Source organism: Lygodium microphyllum, chromosome 29 (genome assembly GCF_053477565.2).
Source record: "Lygodium microphyllum isolate KBCC chromosome 29, Lygodium_microphyllum_v1.1.10, whole genome shotgun sequence".
In the NCBI taxonomy this organism is placed as follows: domain Eukaryota; kingdom Viridiplantae; phylum Streptophyta; class Polypodiopsida; order Schizaeales; family Lygodiaceae; genus Lygodium; species Lygodium microphyllum.
The window spans coordinates 112348859-112369699 of record NC_141163.1 but is presented as its reverse complement, the minus strand read 5'-3'; the positions used below and the strand labels follow the sequence as shown (position 1 = coordinate 112369699).

The 20841-nt window shown below is 46.4% G+C and overlaps 1 protein-coding gene and 1 pseudogene across 2 annotated transcripts in view; both read left to right on the top strand.

Annotated features, from left to right (window-relative positions):
* LOC148011036 (uncharacterized) overlaps nt 1–20526 on the top strand; it is a 129039-nt gene extending 108513 nt beyond the window's left edge. Inside the window, exon 2 of one of the 2 annotated variants that reach the window (XM_087672162.1) lies at nt 19723–20526. In XM_087672162.1, coding sequence (XP_087528288.1) covers nt 19723–20195 — 473 coding nt within the window. In that variant the 3' untranslated portion in view covers nt 20196–20526. The remainder of the gene's footprint in view (nt 1–19722) is intronic. The other variant, XM_087672163.1, reaches the window with a different exon arrangement.
* LOC148011037 (uncharacterized) lies at nt 5697–7981 on the top strand (annotated as a pseudogene).
* Nucleotides 20527–20841: the final 315 nt, after the last annotated feature.

The window sequence follows — 20841 nt, the reverse complement described above, 5'->3', positions numbered from 1 at the left end:
GGGCAGTGGCTGCTAACCAAAATGCAACAATCTCGAGGTGGGATTAGGCTGAATGATGTACCTCCCAAAAAGTACTAGAAAATGATCACATGAGGCTAAGAACAGCTCGGTGACAAGTGGGAGAGGGTGTGCTGATGTAGGCGACCTACATAGCCTGAAAACTCGGGAATCAAGCAACATAGATGGAATGACGATGTTGGCAGCTAGACATGACTTGCAGGTTGAAAACGCAACTATCTAACACCAATTGGTAGCAGGCTAGCAACTAGAAACTGGGCGCTAGGTATTGAGCTAAAAATGCATTAGCTTCACTTAAACACTCTCAAAACATGCTTAATTAAGGAAGGAACCTTAATAATTTAAAAAGAAATGCGTTCTTAGAGAGTGTTTGTATCCCATAAGCACAAACCCACTTGAGAGGGTCCAAACTTTCTATAAATAGGTATGCTGTCCTCCATTTAGCCTTAATCTCGTTTTTGCATATTTCTAGTATTTCAGCTTACTGTCCACACCTTGAATGCAGAGGACATCGTGGTCCAAGCTAGCCATATGCATGATCTGGAATTACTAGCTGTCATCCATGCTCTAAAGCTTTGGAGACACTACCTGTTGGGTAACAAGTTTGCTTTCTATAGCAGTTTGACGCCTGTTTCTAGCCTATCACACACTGTTTGGAGCTGATTCCACCATGCTGACTGTTGTTGCTAGTTTTTCTTGCGTTTTTAGTCTCTCTCTCCTACAGCTTGCGTTTGTTGTTTTCTCTCTCTTGTAGTTTGCATTTTTAGTATTTCTCTCTCCTCACCTGCGTTTTTACTCTCTCTCTCTAGCATTGCCGTCTGCATCAGATACAGTCTTTCTTGGCTGCGTTTGGTAGTGCTCGACATCCGGAGGTTTCCTTGCTGCGACTTGGGAGCCGTTTGGAGTATGACACACACTCTAGCTCATTATCCCTGCCTTGATCCTTGAGATACAGGTGTTCGAGGTACAATATTCATTCACTACATAATGTGTTTATTCGCATGAGCATTGTATATTCAATAGTCATACCATTTCATTCATTCTCTGTGCTCATTGTCTCTGAGTTACCCTAGCCCTAACTGTGTTCTTCTATCAATTTGTGCTTTGTCCTATGGTGTTATTTGTGTTTCTATGTTAGGGTATTTCTTCACATGGTATCAGAGCCGAGTTCTCTGAGAGAAAGCCTCTGCTATTGTTGAGCTGATGTAGAGCTTGTTGCTTGAGTTTCATTTTTAGCTTCAGCATTTTGACTTAGCATCATAGCGATGGGCACACTTGATTGCGGTTCGAGATAGGACCCGTTGAATAAATCTTTGACCATGAGCTTTAGAACTTTAAAATCTTTGACTGGGATGACTTGAAAGTCAAATTGGATGAGTATTGGCGTCTCCTTGTCAAATTCTCCACAACACTGATAATCAGGTCACATTGTTTCTTAACAAGCTGCAACATAAATTCTTCAATTTTGTGCAGCAAGTGGTTTCTTTGTTCAATTTATCCACATTCTATGAATTTGAATGTCAGCTATTATGTTATGTATGGTTTTAGATCGATTTCATATGAATAATTCCTTAGAGGTGGCTCTTATTGCTCATTCTCAGAAGGGGCAGCAAGGGAAGGGTAAACCAAATCAAAATTAAAATCAAAATCAAGCAAGGGAATCACAAGAAAACTCCATGTCTCAACTCAAACCGGATGGTAGAATGTACCTAAGAAGAATAGGTATTACCAACATTATCAAAAGACTGGCCATTTTGACGACGAGTGTTGATCAAAGGTAAGAGACACAGTGCCATAACCCAAGCCATAAACCCCCACCCCTCAGTTGAGAAACCCCCATCAGGGGAGATAGGGTGATGGCAAGGGGCAGTAGAAAGGTCAGACTCACACTGCCATCGGTCAGCCATCTCAGTTGACATTCTCGTCCACATCTGTGAGTTGCCTCTCGATGAGGTTACCATAGAGGCCCACTTGTCACAGCCGAGCACATCTACACCTATTTGGATTGTGGACAGTGGAGCTACACATCACATTGACTCCTATAGAGGATATCTTTCATACCCGAGCCTTTGCAATTGGGCAGGTCTGCATAGGAAATAACTCCTCGGTCAAAATCCAGGTTAGGTCGCATCAGTTTTGCCATTGATAAGGGTACGGATCTAGCTTCGCTAGACAATGTATACCATGTCCCTCAACTTGGGTTGAACTTATTATCTGTTCGTAGCTTTGCCGTTTGGGACGAGCATTTTTCTTTATAGGGACCACAGTCGAGGTCCTTGACTCTTATATTGGTTTAGTGATTGCTCGCGGTGAAAGATAGCCTAATGGCCTATACCTTATGATTCATTTTCTTACTGAGTGGATAACCAAGCATTAGCCATATCTTGGGAGCCTACAAACAATGAGCATTTTTCTCATTTTTGCTTAGGGCATCTTGGCTATGACTCTCTTTATGAGTTGTTTCACCGTGAGATGGTTGAGGGCCTTCCTCGCCTGAAGCTAGCTCGAGATGTTTGTAGAGTATGTTAGCTAAGGAAGCAACACCGTATCCCATTTCCTTAGTAGTCTACACGTAGAGTTGAGATGTCTCTTAGATTGATTCACATTAATCTTTGTGGGTCCACATCCATTGCTGCCTTGAACGGTGCACTGTATTTCTTTTTGATAGTGGATGATCATTCAAGATACATGTGGTTGTACTTCCTCAAGCATGAGTCATGTTTTCACATATTTCTTTGCTTGGGTGTTGTTGGTTCATAACCAAACGGGTCGTTGTGTTGGTTGCATGAGGAGTGATAGCGGTGGTGAGTTAATCTCCCATGAGTTTTTCAAGTTTCTATAGTAGCATGGCATCTCTTGCGAGGTCACCTCTACTAACTCTCCCTCTCAAAATGGAGTCATGGAGCATCGGAACTGGACAATCATGAAAATGACATGCTCTATGCTGTTTGTAGCACAGCTTCCTGAGCCCCTTGGGTTGAGGCTGCTAACACTACAGTGTACATCCTCAATTGGTCCTTGACTATGGCTCTTCCTTAGAAGACCCCATAGGAGGCATTCTTTGGCTCTCGGTCTATCATGTCTCACTTCAGAGTCTTCGGGTGTTGTACATACACACACATGCCTAACGATAAAATAGAGAAACTTCTTTGGCTAATTCATACTAGGCTAAACTTAGCTTACTTAGTTAGCATTCTTAGTTTGTATTTCACAGCACCTAGGATGTCACATTGGATTGCATGTCTTTATGTGTGGCGTTATTTACGGTGTACTTATTTTTATAGTCTTACTTATGGTTCTGGTTTATGTTTGCAGGGGTACACTGATTCTAATTGGACAAAAGATTCTGACACTCAGCATTCCCATGGTGACTAACTCTTCACCTTGGCCATTTCTTGGTCCAGCCGTAAGCAAGAGATGGTGGCGGCTTCCATGGCCGAGGCTGAGTATAGGGCTCTCTTTGATGGCACCATCAAGGCCATCTATCTAAGGAGCTTACTGACGGCGTTTCACTTTCCTTGTGACTCTCCCACCATTGTCTACTGCAACAATCAAAGTGCCATTGCCCTTACGGGCAATCCGATTATCACACTACGGATGCGACGAGAGTCCACTTTCACTTCTCTAGAGAGCAGGTTGAGCTAGGTACTATCCGCCTAGAGTTTGTGCTTTCATTAGTCAATTTTGTAGACATTTTGACCAAAGCGGTCAACTGGCCGGTTCTCAGTACCTTTTACCTAGGATCGGCTTTGGTATACCCTCTCCTACTTCAGATGGATGGGGAGAGGGTGCTTCTCTTTGGCTTTTCCTTCCAATTTGAAAGGGAGACAACTATTTCTCTTGATAGTGACACTGATGATGTTTATAGTTTTTAGACATTCATTCATTTATTCTTTTGTATTGTACTTATGGACATTTGTAACTTCATCCGCACTGTTAGAATGACATGATTGTAAAAGGGCATTTTGACAAGTGAATAATTCCCCAGCAAGGGCACTGTCCAAATGGCACTATTGTATTGCATTTTATATGAGCATGATATCTTACATTACCCCATGCATTGACATTCTGTCTATGTAAACATGCATTTGTGCACATTTATCCCTTTTTGGTATTTTGGAGTTGCGTATGGTAGTCTCCAAGGTAGTTCTCCCTAGCTTGCTTGCTTTGCTTGTCTTGCTTGCTTCACATCTTTGCTATATTTGTGTCACCTACATCTTAGCCATTTTCTTTTTCACCGACACCCAATAATGGTAGGGATAGTATGCTTGTTTTGTGAAGGTCTTGGATCTGACCATCTCTTATCACTCTCCCATTTGGGACACATACTCAATAGGACAAAAAATGATTTGAAACCCTCACTTAATGTTAAATCTATCGAAACTACAAAGCCCTTTAAAAAAAAGAAAAAAGAAAAAAGAAAAAAGTCCATAGCTGATCCCATTTGCCTTTGCAAGACTTGGTAGGCCATTGGGCAGTTGACGTGCATCCTTTGTCCGATGCCCTAGCTTCTCTAGGATGATCACTTGGGATCCCTTGGTAAAATAACCATCGCCTCTGTAGTCTTAGTCAGGGTTGCACTCGTACGTCGAACGGACAGGTTCGTACCATAAGAACTATAGGGTACATATCTGTACTGTTTCGTACGATATTTTAAGCATGTTTTGGCCACATATCCTGCGGGACAAAATGAGCTATCCAGGGAGTTTCCGCGCGAAACGGGCTGGGGAAAAAGGCACAAACTGGGCACAATTAATCATTTGCAACACACATACATGACACGTTACACACTCTTGCAAGTCTCGACTCTCTCCTCAGCCCTCCCTCTTGTCTCCAAGACTCCAAGGCTGCATCAAGCTCCCATCTCCTCCAAGCTCCCTCTTCCTCTCTCCTCTTCCCCTCTTCTCTTGAGTCTTCCTCCCATCCTCTCCCTTTTCAAAGTTCTTTCTTCTTCCAACTTTCCAAGTTTCCCTGATCCCCTCCCTCTTCAAGGCTCAAGTATCATCTCACTCTCTCCTCTTCCCCCCATCCCCTCCTTCTTCAAGTATCACGGCCGATCGGAGTGACAAGTCTCGACTCTCTCCTCTTTATCGGACCTCCGGCCTCGCCTCGGTACCATGACACGCGAGAAGCATGAGGCCTTCAACTTGCACGCCATCCATGTGGAGAGAGACACAAAGAAATCCAAATCCCACAATTTGATATGCAAGTATTGCAGGAAGAGCTACACAAGTGGTGCAATCCAGCTTCTCCAACATCTTTTCAAGACGGGAGGGCAAGTCGCTTCGTGCAAGTCGATCCCTCAACACATTGCGGACGAGATTCTCGCCAAGATGAGAGGGGGATCCACTAGTGGAGGAGGTGGCGGATCGGCGGCGGCGGCATCTACACCTATGCCTACTCATGAGGAAGCCTCAAATGTAGGCCTATCTTCGACCGATGTGGGTGAGGCCTCCACCATTGGTGGTGCCGACTCCACATCCGCTTCGGGCTCCGGCATTGGCAAAAGGCAAAGGTTAGAGGCTCATGCAGTACCGGAGAGACAATCCTCTCTCTCTCAAGCTCCCGATCATGCACGTGGATTGGTTGTCTTTCTTAAAGAAAGGCAATGGCAAGCCGATGTTGAGATTGCACGCACGGTGATTGAGTGCAATCTTGCATTCAACATCCTAAAGCATGAGCAATGGAAGAAAATGGTGAGAACCATCACCAATGTGGGCCCATGTGAAGGATGGAGTGGCGTCTTATACAATGATATGAGGACGAAGAAGATTGATGAAGAGAAGGAGAGGATTGATAAAGCCCTTGATCTTATTCGGGCCGCATGGACAAAATATGGTTGCTCCATTCTCACCGATGGATGGAGTGACCGTAAGAAACGGGGTATCATCAATATACTCGTTTCATGTCCACTTGGTACATATTTTTTGCGGGCTGTAGACACCGGAAAGAGGGGAAGAAAAACGACCGGCCCATTCATCTACCACCACATTCAGCAAGCCATCATTGTCTTCTTAAAGTTGCTTTCATTATTCATGAATCATTGAGGTACACATTGTCTTTTTAAAGTTGCTTTCATTGAGGTACACATTGTCTTTTTAAAGTTGCCATCATTGAGGTACACATTGTCTTTTTAAAGTTGCTTTCATTATTCATGAATCATAATTAGAATTTTCAAGTCATGATTCATGATTCATCTCTCTTCGAAGCTTTTATAATTTGTGCCATGTATGATGTGCTTGTAGATGGGCCCGTTGAATGTGGTGCAAGTTGTGACTGACAATGCATCCAATTGTCGGAGCATGGGCCGTTTGCTTGAGGCCGAGTTTCCTTCGATCGTGTGGACTCCATGTGCAAGTCATTGTTTGGACTTGCTCACGGAGGACATCGGGAAGCTAAAATGGGTGAAAAGGGTGGTACACAAGGCTACATCTGTTGTCACCTTCTTCATGGTGAAGGTAAAGGTGCTTGCGATGTATCGCGAGCATAGCAAACTTGAGTTGAAGAAGTCTTCTTCAACTCGGTTTGCTTATATGTGGTTATTGTTGGAGTGGCTTTATGAGGTGCGGTCCGCCCTACGCCAAACAGTGGTGTTAACTCTATGGAATGAGTGGGATGAGCATGAGACAGAGGAGGCGAAAGCCATGCAGCGGCTGTGCCTTGATGAGCAATTTTGGCAGAAAGTCCGTGCCATTGTGATTGCCGTGACTCCCTTTTATAGGGTGTTGCGCATGACTGATTGCGAGGGGTTCACCATGGGCCTTCTCGTTCACTTTTTCAGAGCGGCATTGGTGGAGGTACAGGCTTGCACGATGATCATAGATTCTCAGCGTGCATACATCATAGAGATAGCAGAGAGGAGATGGGCATGAATGCATAGGCCCATCCATGGTTTTGCAGCATTGGTGCATTCGGTCTACAAGTCGCCGGCGATCATGGATGACAGAGAGCTCCGGTCAGATCAGCTTGCATATTTGACTTGTGTGGTCCCCATAGATGACCACAACAGAGTCGTAGAGGAGCTTGAATGCTATGCAGATCAGAGAGGACATGTGGCATTTTCTTCTCCCACTTGTTGGAGAAGGGAGTCACTTGTAAAGCCTCTATTTTGGTGGCAAATTTTTGGAAATGCGCTGGAGACTCTTCAGCCCCTGGCCATGAGAGTCCTTGCGCAGGATTGCTCTTCGGGTGCATGTGAGAGAAACTGGAGTGCCTATTCTCTCATTCACAGGAAGATTCGCAATCGTCTTAGCACACGACGGTTAGAGCGGCTAGTGTATTGCCGCACTAACTTGCGCATGATGAAGGCCATGATGAGTATGGGTAGTCCAAAGCAGGTAAACACCTAACCATAAAATGATAAGTCAATTTTAATTTTTAAATTTGTTGGTTTCAACTTGTTAGTTTATAGTATTATACTCAACAATTTAGTATTTATAATCTATTATCTTATGTGCATTGTGTAGGTGAATGTTGATACATTCAAGTTGAGGGGCGACACTCTTGCGAGTGTATATCAGGAGGTCGATGAGGAGGAGCAGATCTTTGTAGAGCTCTATAGAGAGCTCATAGCAGCAGACACCCGTGACACTCGTAGTCAGCGTGCTCGTGGGCGAGGAGTTCGAGTTGCCAACAAGGGCATGGTCATTCGACACACTCCGAGATCGACGAGGGGTGGTTCAGGTGGTTTGCAGACATATATGAGGCGGAGCTCTAGTAGCTCTCGTCCAGTTCCTGATGATGACATTCCCCCCTTGCCTACAGTTAGACCGTCATTACCTAGGGAGCCATCATTTGATGATGATGGTAACCTTATCAGTAAGGATGAGTATGAGAGTGCCTCATCATTCGATGGCGAGGAGTCATCTTCAAACTCTCTTGATGAGCACTCAGATGATGATGATGATGATGATGCTGATGATAGTGATGCCTCATGAGTCATCCTAGCCTCTAGGCCTTAGCTCTCTCGAGTCTCACCTTTTTGTATCTACTTAGTACTATCACTGATGATTGTATCTAGTTTTACTCATTGATGATTGTATGATGTATCCAATACACTGTATCGTTGCCCGCATGTTTGTTGCTTGCATTTGATTGCGAGGGCTTTTTACCACATGTATTCAACATATTTTGTAATGGCACTGCTAGTTTCACTTTAAACATGTGTTCTATTATTTATAGTTTTTTAAAAAATGAAGTTAATTTTTTTTCGTACTAATATCGTACCGTACCTTATAAAATCTTAAGGTACCATTTAGTACCGTATTTTATCGTACCATACTATACCGTACTTTTCGTACCTAACAACTATGGTCTTAGTAGGCCATTGAGCAACTGCCATGCACCCTTTGTCCGATGCTCTGGCTGCTTTGGGGTGGGATACCTTGGAGTAAAAGATAAAGTTTAAAAAAAAGGCTTGGTTGGCTTACTTCTCGTGGCACTATTGTTGGGCCTGAGAGGGGGTGTTGAGTTAAAAATGCATTAGCTTCACTTAAAGAGCCCCAAAACATGCTTAATTAAGGAAGAAACCTTGTTTATTTAAAAAGAAATGCGTTCCTAGAGAGTGCTTGTATCCCATATGCACAAATCTACTTGGGAGGGCCCAAACTTTCTATAAATAGGTATGTTGCCCTCCCTTCAGTCTTAATCTCGTTTTTGTAGATTTCACGTATTTCAGCTTGTTGCTCATAACCGGGACGTGGAGGACATCGTGGTCCAAGCTGGCCATTGCTATTTACAATAGTTTGACACCTGTTTTCAGCCTACCATACACTGTTCGGAGTTGATTTCAGCATGTTGATTGCTGCTATTGTTGGTTTTTTTTGTGTTTTTAGTATTTTTCTCTCTTGCAACATGCATTTGTTATTTTCTCTCTTGCAATCTACGTTTTTAGTCTTTCTCTCTCCTCACTTACGTTTTTGGTGTTTCTCTCTCTTGATTTGCCATCTGCATCAGATGTAGCCTTCCTTGGTTGCATTTGCTGGTGTTCGACATCCCGTACTATGTATTCTAAAAGGCAAACAAGTAGTTGCAAACATTAAAATATGGCACAAAAATATTGGACATACAAACGTGCAAAGGTTGAAATGAACATAGTCCAAAGGGTTGGTTACAGTGTTGCCTACTTTTTGAGTTGCAAAATTTCATAAAGTATGTGACATGTCAGTTTGGTAAGCAAAAAGACAACCTTTTTCTCATGATAGAGACATGAGTAAGAATTTACTTTATGTTGTGCATACACTGTCTTGTTGCGATTTGGGATCCGTTCGGAGTATGACACACTCTCTAGCTCATTACCCCTGCCCTGATCCTTGAGATATAGGAGTTCGAGGTACAATATTCATTCACTACATAGTGTGTTTGTTGCATGAGCATTGTATATTCAATAGTCATATCATTTCATTCATTCTCTGTGTTCATTGTCTTTGAGATACCCTAACCCTAACTGTGTTCTTCTATCAGTCTGTGCTTTGTCGTACGGTGTTATTTGTGTTTCTATGTTAGGGTTTTTCTTCAAAACACAGGCAAGGATTGGACAACTAATGAATGTGAGCTGCTTGATACCTCTTGGCAATAGGCCAACGGTTGGAAATGCGCTAGGGGCTGGAGTGGACGTGGTTGTAGTCAGCAAGGATTGGATAGCTGATGGATATGGGCTGAAGACTGAAAATCGAGTGCCAATAACTATTTTAGCTCAACATATATACCTTCATATTTTACTCATTAGTGGCATCCATGCGTTGTTGGATAGGTCTTTGTTTCGCGATGTTTGATCTGACTATCCATTATTCTGCCTCCATGGGCATAAATACTTTTTAGAAAAGAAAAGTTCAAAGCGATTTCATTGCCTTTGTGCCCTAATAGGCCATTGGGCAATGGATGAGAGCACACTTTGTCCAATGCCTTGGCCTCTTTGGAGTGACCCTTTGGGCTTTTGAGGTAAGATTACATTGTCTTTGGGTAGTTGACGTTTACCCTTTGTTCGATACCTTGGCCTCTTTGAAGTGAGTCCTTGTCCAATACCTTGGCTGCTTTGGAGTGGGATGCCTCAGGGTATTATGGGTTGAGCTATGCTTTGCAGTCCCTCTGGGGTTCGAGTTTTGGGTTGGAGTGAACACGACTGTACTTGGCAAGGATTGAACAACTAATGGATGTGGGCTGAAGGCTAAAATTGGATGCCAACAATAGTCTTAGCTCAACACATACACCTCCATATTTTTCCATCATCTTTATCATCGACACCCATAAGTTGTTGGGATAGCTTTTTGTTTTGTGATGTTGGATTTGACCATCTATTATTCTCCCCTCAGGGGCATGGATACTTTAAAAAAGAACAAAAAGTTCAAAGCAGTTTCATTGCCTTTGCAAGTCTTGGTAGGCCACTGGACAGTTGATGAGCACCCTTCGTTTGGTCCCTTGGGGTCTCGGGGTAGGATTATAATTGTCTCCGTAGCCTTGCTAGGCCACTAGGTAGATGAGATGTACCCTTTGTCCAATGCCTTGGCTGCTTTGGGTGGGATGCCTTGGGGAGTTGAGCTATGTTTTGCAATCCCTCTTGGGTTCCAGTAATTGGCTTGAGAGGGGTATTGAGATAAAAACGAAATTACAAACTTAACAGTCCCAAAACTCAAATTAACCAATGTTTTCAAGAGATTACCAAAGTGTCTACATCCCATAAGCCACAACCCTAATTTTGTGGGGATCCTTATCTACCAAATAGAAGGCTGTCCACCACTTAGCCCTAACCTTGTCTTGCAAATTGTTGGAGTCTTGTGTAGTGCTGTCTACACCCCTCCTTAGGCAGATACCTCTCAGTTCGTGCCGCTTTTCATCAGTGAGGCACCTGCATCAGCCTTCTCCATTGCTGTGTTTGCTGCAGCTTAGCCATTTCCAGCCAGCAGCCTACAGCCAGGTGACATCAGCCTAGGCTACATTTTGCAGTTTGGCGCTGTCATACAGCTGACACATGATCATTGCAGCCTTCACTAGGTGTCAGCCTTGTGTTTGCTGGTTGCTGATGCACCCTAATCATGCTCTGCTGTGAAGCTGATGACTGCTGTCCGAGTGCTTTTGTCTTCATCAGATCAGTCATTTTCAGTCACAGCCCTACGCTTTTGTGACAATGCAGCTTGCACTGCTCTTTACAGAAGCCAATCGCTGTTTGGAGGCTGCTTGCTGCGATCTAGGATCCGTTCAGAGCATGACACACTCGCCAGATCACTTTTTCCCTGGTCTTTTTAGAGACACGGGAGTTCGAGGTTTTGATTCACTTTGTATAGTGTGTTTACAGCATTGAGCATTGTATTATTCATTCTTCATTCTTTCATCTTCATTATCTTTGAGCTACCCTTCACATGTGAGTTCTATTGTTATCGCTTTCTGTTTTGTCATACATTTGTGTTTATCTTCAATTTTGAGTATTTCTTTAAATAGGAGCTGCCAAAAGAGAGTTCCATAGATAAAACACATTCTCGTGACAAACAAAAAGGATTGGATTTAGAAAAACCTTTTAAGGCATAGACTTATATTTTTAGAACCTCATTTTGATTTTTAGAATTAGAATTTTTAGGTGAGGCCCCTTAATTTTAGGGATCCCTTGAAACATAGGGACCATCCAAATATACATATGTGAAAGCTCTTTCCGCGTATTATGGAAACAATCCTAGAATCTTGATACAAGTTTTTCTATAGTTAGGCCAGTTTCAAGACGCAGTCCTACGTCCTTAACAAGGCTCTATAGAATACTCTAAAAACCTTATTTGTGGCCTGGCAACCTTTAAGCGCTACCAAGACTTCTCGCTTAAGTCTAGCCCATTGTACATTAGGGCCTAAAGTTTTCCTATTTCTATCAAAGACTTTCTCATTTTTCATTCTCCATCTCGCTTGGAGAGTCACCGCTCTAGCTACAGTCCACATTTTCATCGTCTGGTCATCTTTGTTGCCCTGGTCACCAAACGGCACCATCTTAATGTCACTTTTCTCGGCAAAGCTTGCTCTCCTAATCCAAGTCTGTAGTTGTCTCCAAGCTCCTCGTATCTCCATGCATTCCCAAAAAAGGTGCCTTACTGTCTCTTTCGCATGCTTGCTCAATCTACAGAGTGGCGAGACATCCATGGATTTACTCAGCCTCTCTCTTGTGGGGAGCTTGTTCATTATAACCTTCTAGAGGAAAAAATTTAGCCTCTTGGCGGATGTGGTCCGCCTTGTTCTTAGGACATGGTGGACCCAGGTCTTTTTCTTAGAATGTGGGTGCCATTTCTTCCAGCACTCTGCAACTCGGAGTATGTGGGAGGGATTCTTCTTGACAAAATTCTTACTACTCTTGCATTTCCATAGTATCTTACCTGTTGGGCTAGCCATAAACTTGGTAATGTTAGCCTCTAGCACCAGCTTGGAGGTAGGCCATACTGCCCTATACCTGCCCATTATTTTTTTCCAAGTAAAATGTGGTTGATTATATTACTAAAAAAAAACTGATTACAACGGAGTGTTCATGCTCAACAGACTAGCTAGAACTGATGAAAGTCACAAATACATCATGTATACAAGCCTCTCAAGGCGGTCTGGGGGGGATGGGGGCAAGAAGCCATGGAGGGGGGGGGGGTGTATCGCCATTTGGGGCTACTTGCCTGCATCACGTAAAACACGTCCTGGCCGACCCAAGTGCGCATGAAATGACATCGGAGCTCCTGACGAGCCCTGGACTCGCCCTGCACCTAATCCCATCGGCCGCGGAGGGAGTGGATGATGGAGGTCCAGAGCTTTACTAAGGTCGCCTGTATTGAAAGTCTCTCTCCGCCGAAAGCCGCCTAACACCGTGCCTTCCAGATATGCCAACCAGTAAGACTCTCTATGATCTCCCATACCTCAGAGTGGTCTACTGTGGGCTCAAGTACCTGGCGGATGGGTAGAGTCTCTAAACCGACCACTGCGCACGACCTTGCCTCGATAATGAATATCGTGTCCTACATCCCGGCCTCGTACAAAAGGTGACGGCCTTGGCTTACCGCACGCCAGCAGAAAGCTCCCTATGAGATACATCCAAGGCTGGGTGCTATACGGTGAAGGATCCGGCATGCTTTTCTCCACACGAGCTGCGCTGCCTCACACGACCAAAGGCAGTGCTTTGGGGTTTCCAGAGGTTGTTATATGCAGTGCTTATAACCTCCCTCTTGCATCTGGGCAAGCCAGCTTCCCACCGTCAAGCCCCCATGTACCACCAGCCATAAAAAATACGATATCGCGACGCAAGAAGGTCCGTCGGAAAGGCTCCGTGATGCTGTGCTCCACCGAGTGCCTGCTACGTGACAACGCCCAGTCCATATTCTCTTGTATCAGTATGTGTTTGCCAATCCTGGCGATGTACTCTAGAAACCTCGATGGCTCCTTGGCGATCGCAGTAGTCATAGCCACTCTCTTGGATCCCACTCTAGCTCATCAAGTGGCCTACCCTCCCAGATCCACAGGCGCCACTCCCTGAGCTCCTGCCAAAAGACAAAAGGGTCTAGTTGCTATGTCTTCCCCTGAAGGCCAATCACTCCGATCCTCTTCCATTAAAGGACAGCTATCCCCTCATCCTGCTGCTCTTTGTCAAGAGCCAAACACCCCCCCTCTTGTACGGTGAAGAAGGTCCCAAGTGGAGCACCTCCCAGTCTACCTGCTACCTATCGGGGGATGCCTGCTAGTGAAAATCTAGCGGCCCATACCTCCCCGGGCTCTATCGGCTCTTGTATCGGGGGAGCAAGCTACTCTTGAGGTATTGGTGTGTCTATCTCCCTTCTCCTCAACTCCACTCCTCTCTGGTAGTCTGATACTCACTGCAGCACCTCCTCGTCCACCATCCTGTACACCTCCTGCCATGTCCTGATGGTACGAGCTGGGCCAGCCTCCCAACTAGCCCACTGGATGTGGGGGTGCTCATCAATTTATGCCCCTTCCCGATCCCTGACCTGGGGGTTCCAGATCACTGGTTGATGGTCTATCTCCTCTTGGCAGCCGGGGGGCTCTGGATTAGGGTCTTACGGAGGCCCTGCCACACGGGAGCAAGCTGCGTAGGAAAGGTGATCTGGGGGGCATTGATTTGGGCTGACGTGAAGATCCATCTCAGGGATGGCCTGCACTCACCGCCAAGCCTCGGTCTACAGTCCTGGAGACCCTCCTACAATAGGACCTTCCAGGTCTGTCCACTCGGTGTGAGGCCGTGGACCATTAGCTTGCCCAAGAGGGCCATACTCTGATACTCTGGGTCTATGATTCCAAGCCCTCCCTCTGACCAGTGCCGTATGATGGTCTCCCACGCCACCTTGTTTTTGGAATCCCTGGAGCCGTCAGACCCGGACCAAAGAAAGTTCCGTACTAGGTGGCGAAGCTGCACTATGTAGGATAAGGAGAAGAACCAACACGAGGCGATGTACCAAGCCGTTGCTAGGAGGACCTGGTTAACCACTAGGGCTCAGTCGGCTAGTGAGAGGCGAGCCATGCTCCAATAGGTCATCTTCCTTCGAATAGAATAGAGGACTGGAAGAAATTGCTAGGCGGGAGTGATGTCGAGTCCCACCTGGAACCCTAGGTACCGAACGGTTTGCCCTCTTCTCACCCATCTAAATCCCAGGTGGACGCCCCACTCCGTGCTAGAGTCCGGGTCTGTGAGGAAACCTACTGACTTTCGCCAGTTGATTTTCACTCCCGCTGCAAAATAGAACACCTCAAGAGCCATCCTCACTCTCTCCAACATCAACTCATCGTCCTCTATGTAGAGTGCTGTATTATCTGCATACTCTGAGTCTAACAACTCAGTCTCCTCTCTCAGTGGAAGTCGGAGTCCGCGTAATCCGCTCACACGTGACTTGAGGAAGTGAGACATCGCCTCTACAAAGAGTAGAAATAGGTACGGGGCTAGGGGGCAGTCCTGTCGGACTGATCTCTCTAGCCGAAACTCCTCCCTTTGCCTACCACCTATGAGAACCCTGGTGGTGGCCAATCTATAAAGTGCGGACACCCCGCAAAACCAAGCCTGGGGGAAACCCAACCTCACCATGGTGCCCTCTAGAAAATCCCAGTCCACCCTGTCATAAGCTTTCTCGAAGTCCAAGAGTAGTACGACTAGTTTTTGCCCACTGTGCTGAGCCCACTTTGTCGCCTCAAAGAAGGTGAATACATTGTCGAGGATGCTCCTATCTTGGACAAAGCCTATCTATGTGTCATGGATGATATCTGGAAGCACAGTGCGTAGTCGCCTACCAATCATCTTTGCCAATACCTTGTAGGCCACTGACAATAGGGTGATCGGTCTCCATTGGGAAAGCTCCAACCGGTCTCCCCCTTTGGAGAGAAGACTGATAAGGCTTGTCGAAAGGCTCCTTGGCATATGTCCTGAAGTAAAAATCTCCAAGAAGGCCATCAGTAGGGGGTCCTTCACCACTTCCCAGTAGGTAGTGAAGAAGGCCTTAGAGAGGCCATCCTCTCTTGGGCGTTTCTGCCCGTCTTGTCTATGGAAAGCCTTCTCTAGTTTCTTCTTTGTGAAGGGGGCTAGGAGGGAATGTCCCATCTCCTCTGTGACGAGGGACGGAATGTGATCCCAGACCTGTTGCCTACATCGTTGTCCTCTAGCTAAGGTTGTCTCCTACTGGAAAAGGCATCTGTAGTAGTCGATGGCAATCTCCATCACCTCGTCTGGGCTAGAATGAGTCCTCCCATATTGATCTCGAAGGCTGTGTATCTGCCCTTCTAAGGTGCAAGGCTAGTGCACTTGAAAAAACTCCTGGCACATCATGTCCCCCTTCCGCACCTAGAAAGCTGCTGAGGTGTAGAAAGAGAACTTTGAGCGCCTATCCTCTAGACTAGTAATGGCTACTCTCGTGCGCACCTTCTGTGTGTGGAGGGTGGGGTCCCTTGGTGTCTCCTATAATAATCTCTGCGTGGCTGTAAGGTCCCGCTAGAGTGCTCTCTCCTCCTCTCAGCTCTGTTGTTTGGCCTATATGGATGCCTCTTGGTAGATTCTACTTGACTCGGCTAGGACCTCAACAACCTCCTATGTGATCCGGTCCCTCCTGCCCCACTCCTTGGTCCAAATCTTCTCTATCTGTCTCGTGACCTTCTCCCTTCTATAGATCGATTCAAGGATCCGACAGGATCATGTGTCTAGGGTAGATGCTGGGGGATCTAGTGTCAGCAGGACTGGGCAATGATCGGATAACGTGGTGCTTGCCAATCTGGCCTCCACAAGAGCCTCCCCACTCTTCCACATAAAACCTGTCCAACTACTCCAGCAAGACTCCATCTAGCCGCCATATCCTCAAGAGAAGTCCAACGATCTCTCCCTCCTGTGGAAGGCATGGTCTCTCTAGGCATCGCGTGCTTCTACTACCAGTAGAAAGACCTCCCATGCCTTTCACTCCTCCCCAGCCATGCCCTGGTAGTTTCTGCCTCTGCCCTGCTGATCCTCCAAAGCCTCCAGGTTGTTGAAGTCTCCTCCAATGATTCAGGACTCCACCTCTGGGAGTCCATCCGCGATCTCGTTCCAAAACGTACTGCGTGTCCTAACCTATGTAGGGGCATAGACATTGAGGACTCCAAGGCACGAGTCCCCAATATCCAATCTGATCCATAGAATCCTCCTTGCCACTATCGTCCCGTGGTCTCGTACACAGGTGGTAAGACTCGGGCCAATAAAGGTGCATACGAGGCGGTAAGACTCTGGCCAATAGAGGTGCATACGCCTCCACTCCTACCGTGGGCACCTATGGCATGCTCCCACTAAGTGTGCGAGCTACTCGGGAGTACCTTCCCTACCCGCTGGGCCTGGATGGGAGTGAGCTTGTGCTCCTGTAGTAGTAAGATGTCGATCCGTTCGGCAAGGGCAGGCTGCAGTTCGTGCCGAACAATCAACTTCCTGGAACCACATGCCCCACTATAGTGGAGACTATTCACATTCCAGGATGCAAGGTGTAAGCTCATGGGGAAACGTGCGACTAACGAAACATGCATTTGTTCAGTATGGAGCTTGCTGATGAGGAGGAAAAACTATGGGGCATGTAGGTACGCTTTGCGGCGAGTTTGGATGGTGAATTCTAGTCCCCCATGGTGGCCCTCGGTCAGACCATAGGGGTGATAGATGCTCCAGGTGGTACTATCAATGCATCTATCAACCATGTTGAGAGTCGTGACTTTATACACTGGTAGAAACGGGCCACCTGTGCCAGGGGCCACTCAATCACATTCCTCGGAGCACTCCACTGTGGAGGGGCTCGAAAGATAATCCTCAAGTTTGGGACCTTGGCACTAGCCCACCAGTTAATGTCCATCATGCAATGAGGCCACTGGTGTGTAAATAGTGTTAGTCCTTCTCCCATCCACTGGGAGATGTGGTCCGCCACCTAACTCTTCAACTCCTCCTCTATCTGTGTCGCCGTCCAATCCCCTGAATGAGAAGACTGAAGGAAAAAAGCATAGTTTGGCCCATCCGGTGGTGCTAGTAGATGGACCTTGCCCCTCCTTGACTTCCGAACCACGAAGATTCCCACCTCTAGAGGTAGTGGGAACTCTCCGTGCGCCGCAACTCTCAGGTAGGACCATGGGCCATTGCGGAAAAACTCTTGTGGCAACAACTATGCCTGTCTCGGGAAGGTGTGACGGGCTACAGGTGCAGATGAGCTGGTGGCTGTGGGAGGGGGAAAACTGCTGGTGCGAGGAGGATGTAGGCGTATGTGACTCATCACCTCTTGTGGAAGGGGGGGGGGTGGGTCTAGGGGGGATCACCTAAACCGGGTACGGATTAGGGGGGGTGCTCAGCAAGGGAGGTGGTGGGGGGGAAGAGGATCGGGGGATAGTGGGATGGTCGGAGGTAAGTGACGGATGTGTGTGTGGGGTGGTGGGGGGGGGGGGGGGGGGGGAGGGGGCGCTGGTGGCCTTGGAAGGGGAGGGCTGTGGGCCAGGGTCAGTGGGGCGAGCTTAGGAGGTGGAGGTGGGTGTGGGTGTGGGGGCTGTGGGATCACAGGTGAGGTAGTTTGTGGCGCGCTGTGGGGGACTGCAGTCCTGCCGGGTGGGGTGGGCAGGGGGCTAGAGAGTGCTCTGCTGAGGTGGTGTTGCTTGCCCTCTTGCTCCCTGCTGTGTCGAGACTGTGTTTGAGGAGCTGACTGCGGCCCCTTGCCGTCTCTCTCTTTGTCATCTCCGGACCTATGTGAAGCCGTCAACGTCCACTTGCGGGCCTGTCGACGGAGCTGCCTTAGCTCCGAAGCGCGTGCAATCTACTGCATAATACCCAAAGTTATGGCAGCGAAAGCATTGCCCTGGTTGCCCAGTCACAATGACTTGTTGCCTAAAGGAGTAATCTCCTGCCTCTATCTCCAGGAACTTTGGTATTCTCTTTGTGCCTTTTACGGCTACTCGTACCTTTGGAACTTCTGCAACTGTCATTGCATCTGCGAAGGAGGTAGGAAGAACTGTGCCGAAGAGTCATCCAAAGTCCTCCACTAATTGGCGGTACTCTACCGCCACTCCGGGGAAAAGTAAGGTGACTGGATGTCTCAGAAATTTATTATGAAGTGCAAATGTCTCCAATTATGTGGGGGCGGAGGCATCGAGCAGGGGCAGGGCGGCGCTATGCGAGGCGTCAAGCAGGGGCAGGGCAGCGCTGTGGGGCGTCGAGCAGAGGCGGCGACGAGTAGGGTCACACAGGGGGTGTCGAGCAGGGGGGAGGGGTCAATCAGGGGTGGAGGCGGACGGGGGAGTAGCGGGACAGAGGCGGGGGAGCTGGCGCAATAATGGGGGGTTGGAGCGCAGCGAACACGACGGGGAGAGAGGTACGCACCTGCCCATTATGTCTTTCACAAACTCTGTTTGACCACTCATTAGTGGCCAGCTCTGTTGTACTTTTCAAGTGTATTTTAATTGCAAAGGAAAACAAATTCAATAAGCAACTGAATATTCAAATTCATGAAAAAGGATACAAGTCGTTTTCCTGTAGTTGTGACAACTTGAGTGCAGGGCATGAGTATCTGTGTTGTGGAAGCTCCCATAATCTTTGGATAGAAGTCACTGCCTAGAAAAGGGCTTCTATAACCACTGATCAGTGGTGTAGCTCCTATTTTTGGTCAAATCACAGCATGTGGTGTGGATAACTTGTGAATCATATGTGTTGTCCTCACGGTCAAAGCTCTTTCCATTGGCTGCTAGCTATTATAGAAATCTCTCTTAGGTCTATCTTACTATGGTAGTGGCTCTCTTCTTATATGGTAGAGGCTAGGCTCCAAATCTGAACTTCCATAGAGATAAGTGTTGGTGTTACTACAGTGTCAAACAGCTGTAATTTGGTGTGTGGTTCATGTGCATGCACTCTTTCTCACACACACCCCCACCCCACACACGTGCATACACAAACAGAGCTGTGTCACATTCAAATACAAGGCATCCTCACGATGAGCAAGAAAGGCAATTGTACAGATGACCAAATCTGAGATAAAATGGACAGCTCCTGATTCTCGTTCGTGCATAAGCATGTTAGTAAGGATACTGAAGCGTGGGAACTGTTCCTAGTGGGATGAGGGCCACTTGGCAAATGAACAACAGTGCTAGGACTGCCTATATATGGGTGTGTAGCTGTAGAGTGGACAAACTTACTAATGTCATTCATTGATTCAGTATACAGCTAATAAGAAAGAGATGATCATAATGGGACTATCTCTTACGCTCTTACTTGCTAATCAGAGTGCATAGCTGGTTCAATGGTAACAGCAAAAGCAGAAGTATATAGCTATGGTATGGTTATGTTGGAGCTACTTACAAGGAAGAAGCCTGCAGAATGTCTAATGATGTGGGGTCCAAGGATAGATGAAGCATTGCGCCAGCCATTTCCTGCATGGGACATGGTGGATCCTGTTCTAAAGACTCAAGATATGCAGGAAAAAGTGTTGCGTCTTATGGAAGTGGCTATTGCTTGCATTGATGCTACTCCAGAGTGCCGCCCTTCCATGAAGCTTGTGTTGCAAACATTGAAAGGAGATATGCCTACTAAACAGAACTTTACAGAACGGATATTTGCTAGTCAACGTGGGGATGAAACTTCAGTTCATCCTACTGCACCTAACAGGGAGGGATTCTATATGCAACTAAATCCTCTTTTTAGCATTCACAACCAACAGCCTGTTGAGTATGTAAGCAACATTGAAAATGAACTGTGATTGAGTACATTGTACCATGATAAAACATCATGGACCTATACTCCTGAATATTACCTAGACTAGAGTCTTGATACTGGATATTAGTCCTTACAACCACAAACCTTCAACAAAACAGCCAATGGTAATAGAAGGCACATGAAGTATCTACCAAGGGGCTTTGGTAAAACTCCTAACATTCATGTAAAGTAAATCATCTTTGGTATGCATGCATTCCCTCCTTGGACAGCCTTGTTACATTTGTCTAAGTTTTGATCTGTGTTTGCAATATGCCACATTTTTTTGTGCATGTGGATACTCCATATCAATCTTGCAACATAGATCTTACAACGTTTACAGCATACTGATGTCTCTTGTTTTATGCAACTTCTAAATTTTGTCCTTTCAGTATATGAAGATTGTAATGTATACTACATTTTGATAGTACTGTCATGAATAAAATGTGCAACATGTGTCCTGCTATTTTCAGGCATATTGATACCCCATACATTAGGTCTGATCCTCTTGAGCCAAGTCTTGTGTAGGAAACTTTGCATTCACTTGCTATCCCAGTAATCTGTGGACCAAAATCCTACCATTCCTAAGCTTGTTGCCTAGATGTTCCAAATCTGAGGTAGACTGACCCTTTTTTTAATGAAAGATTCCAGAT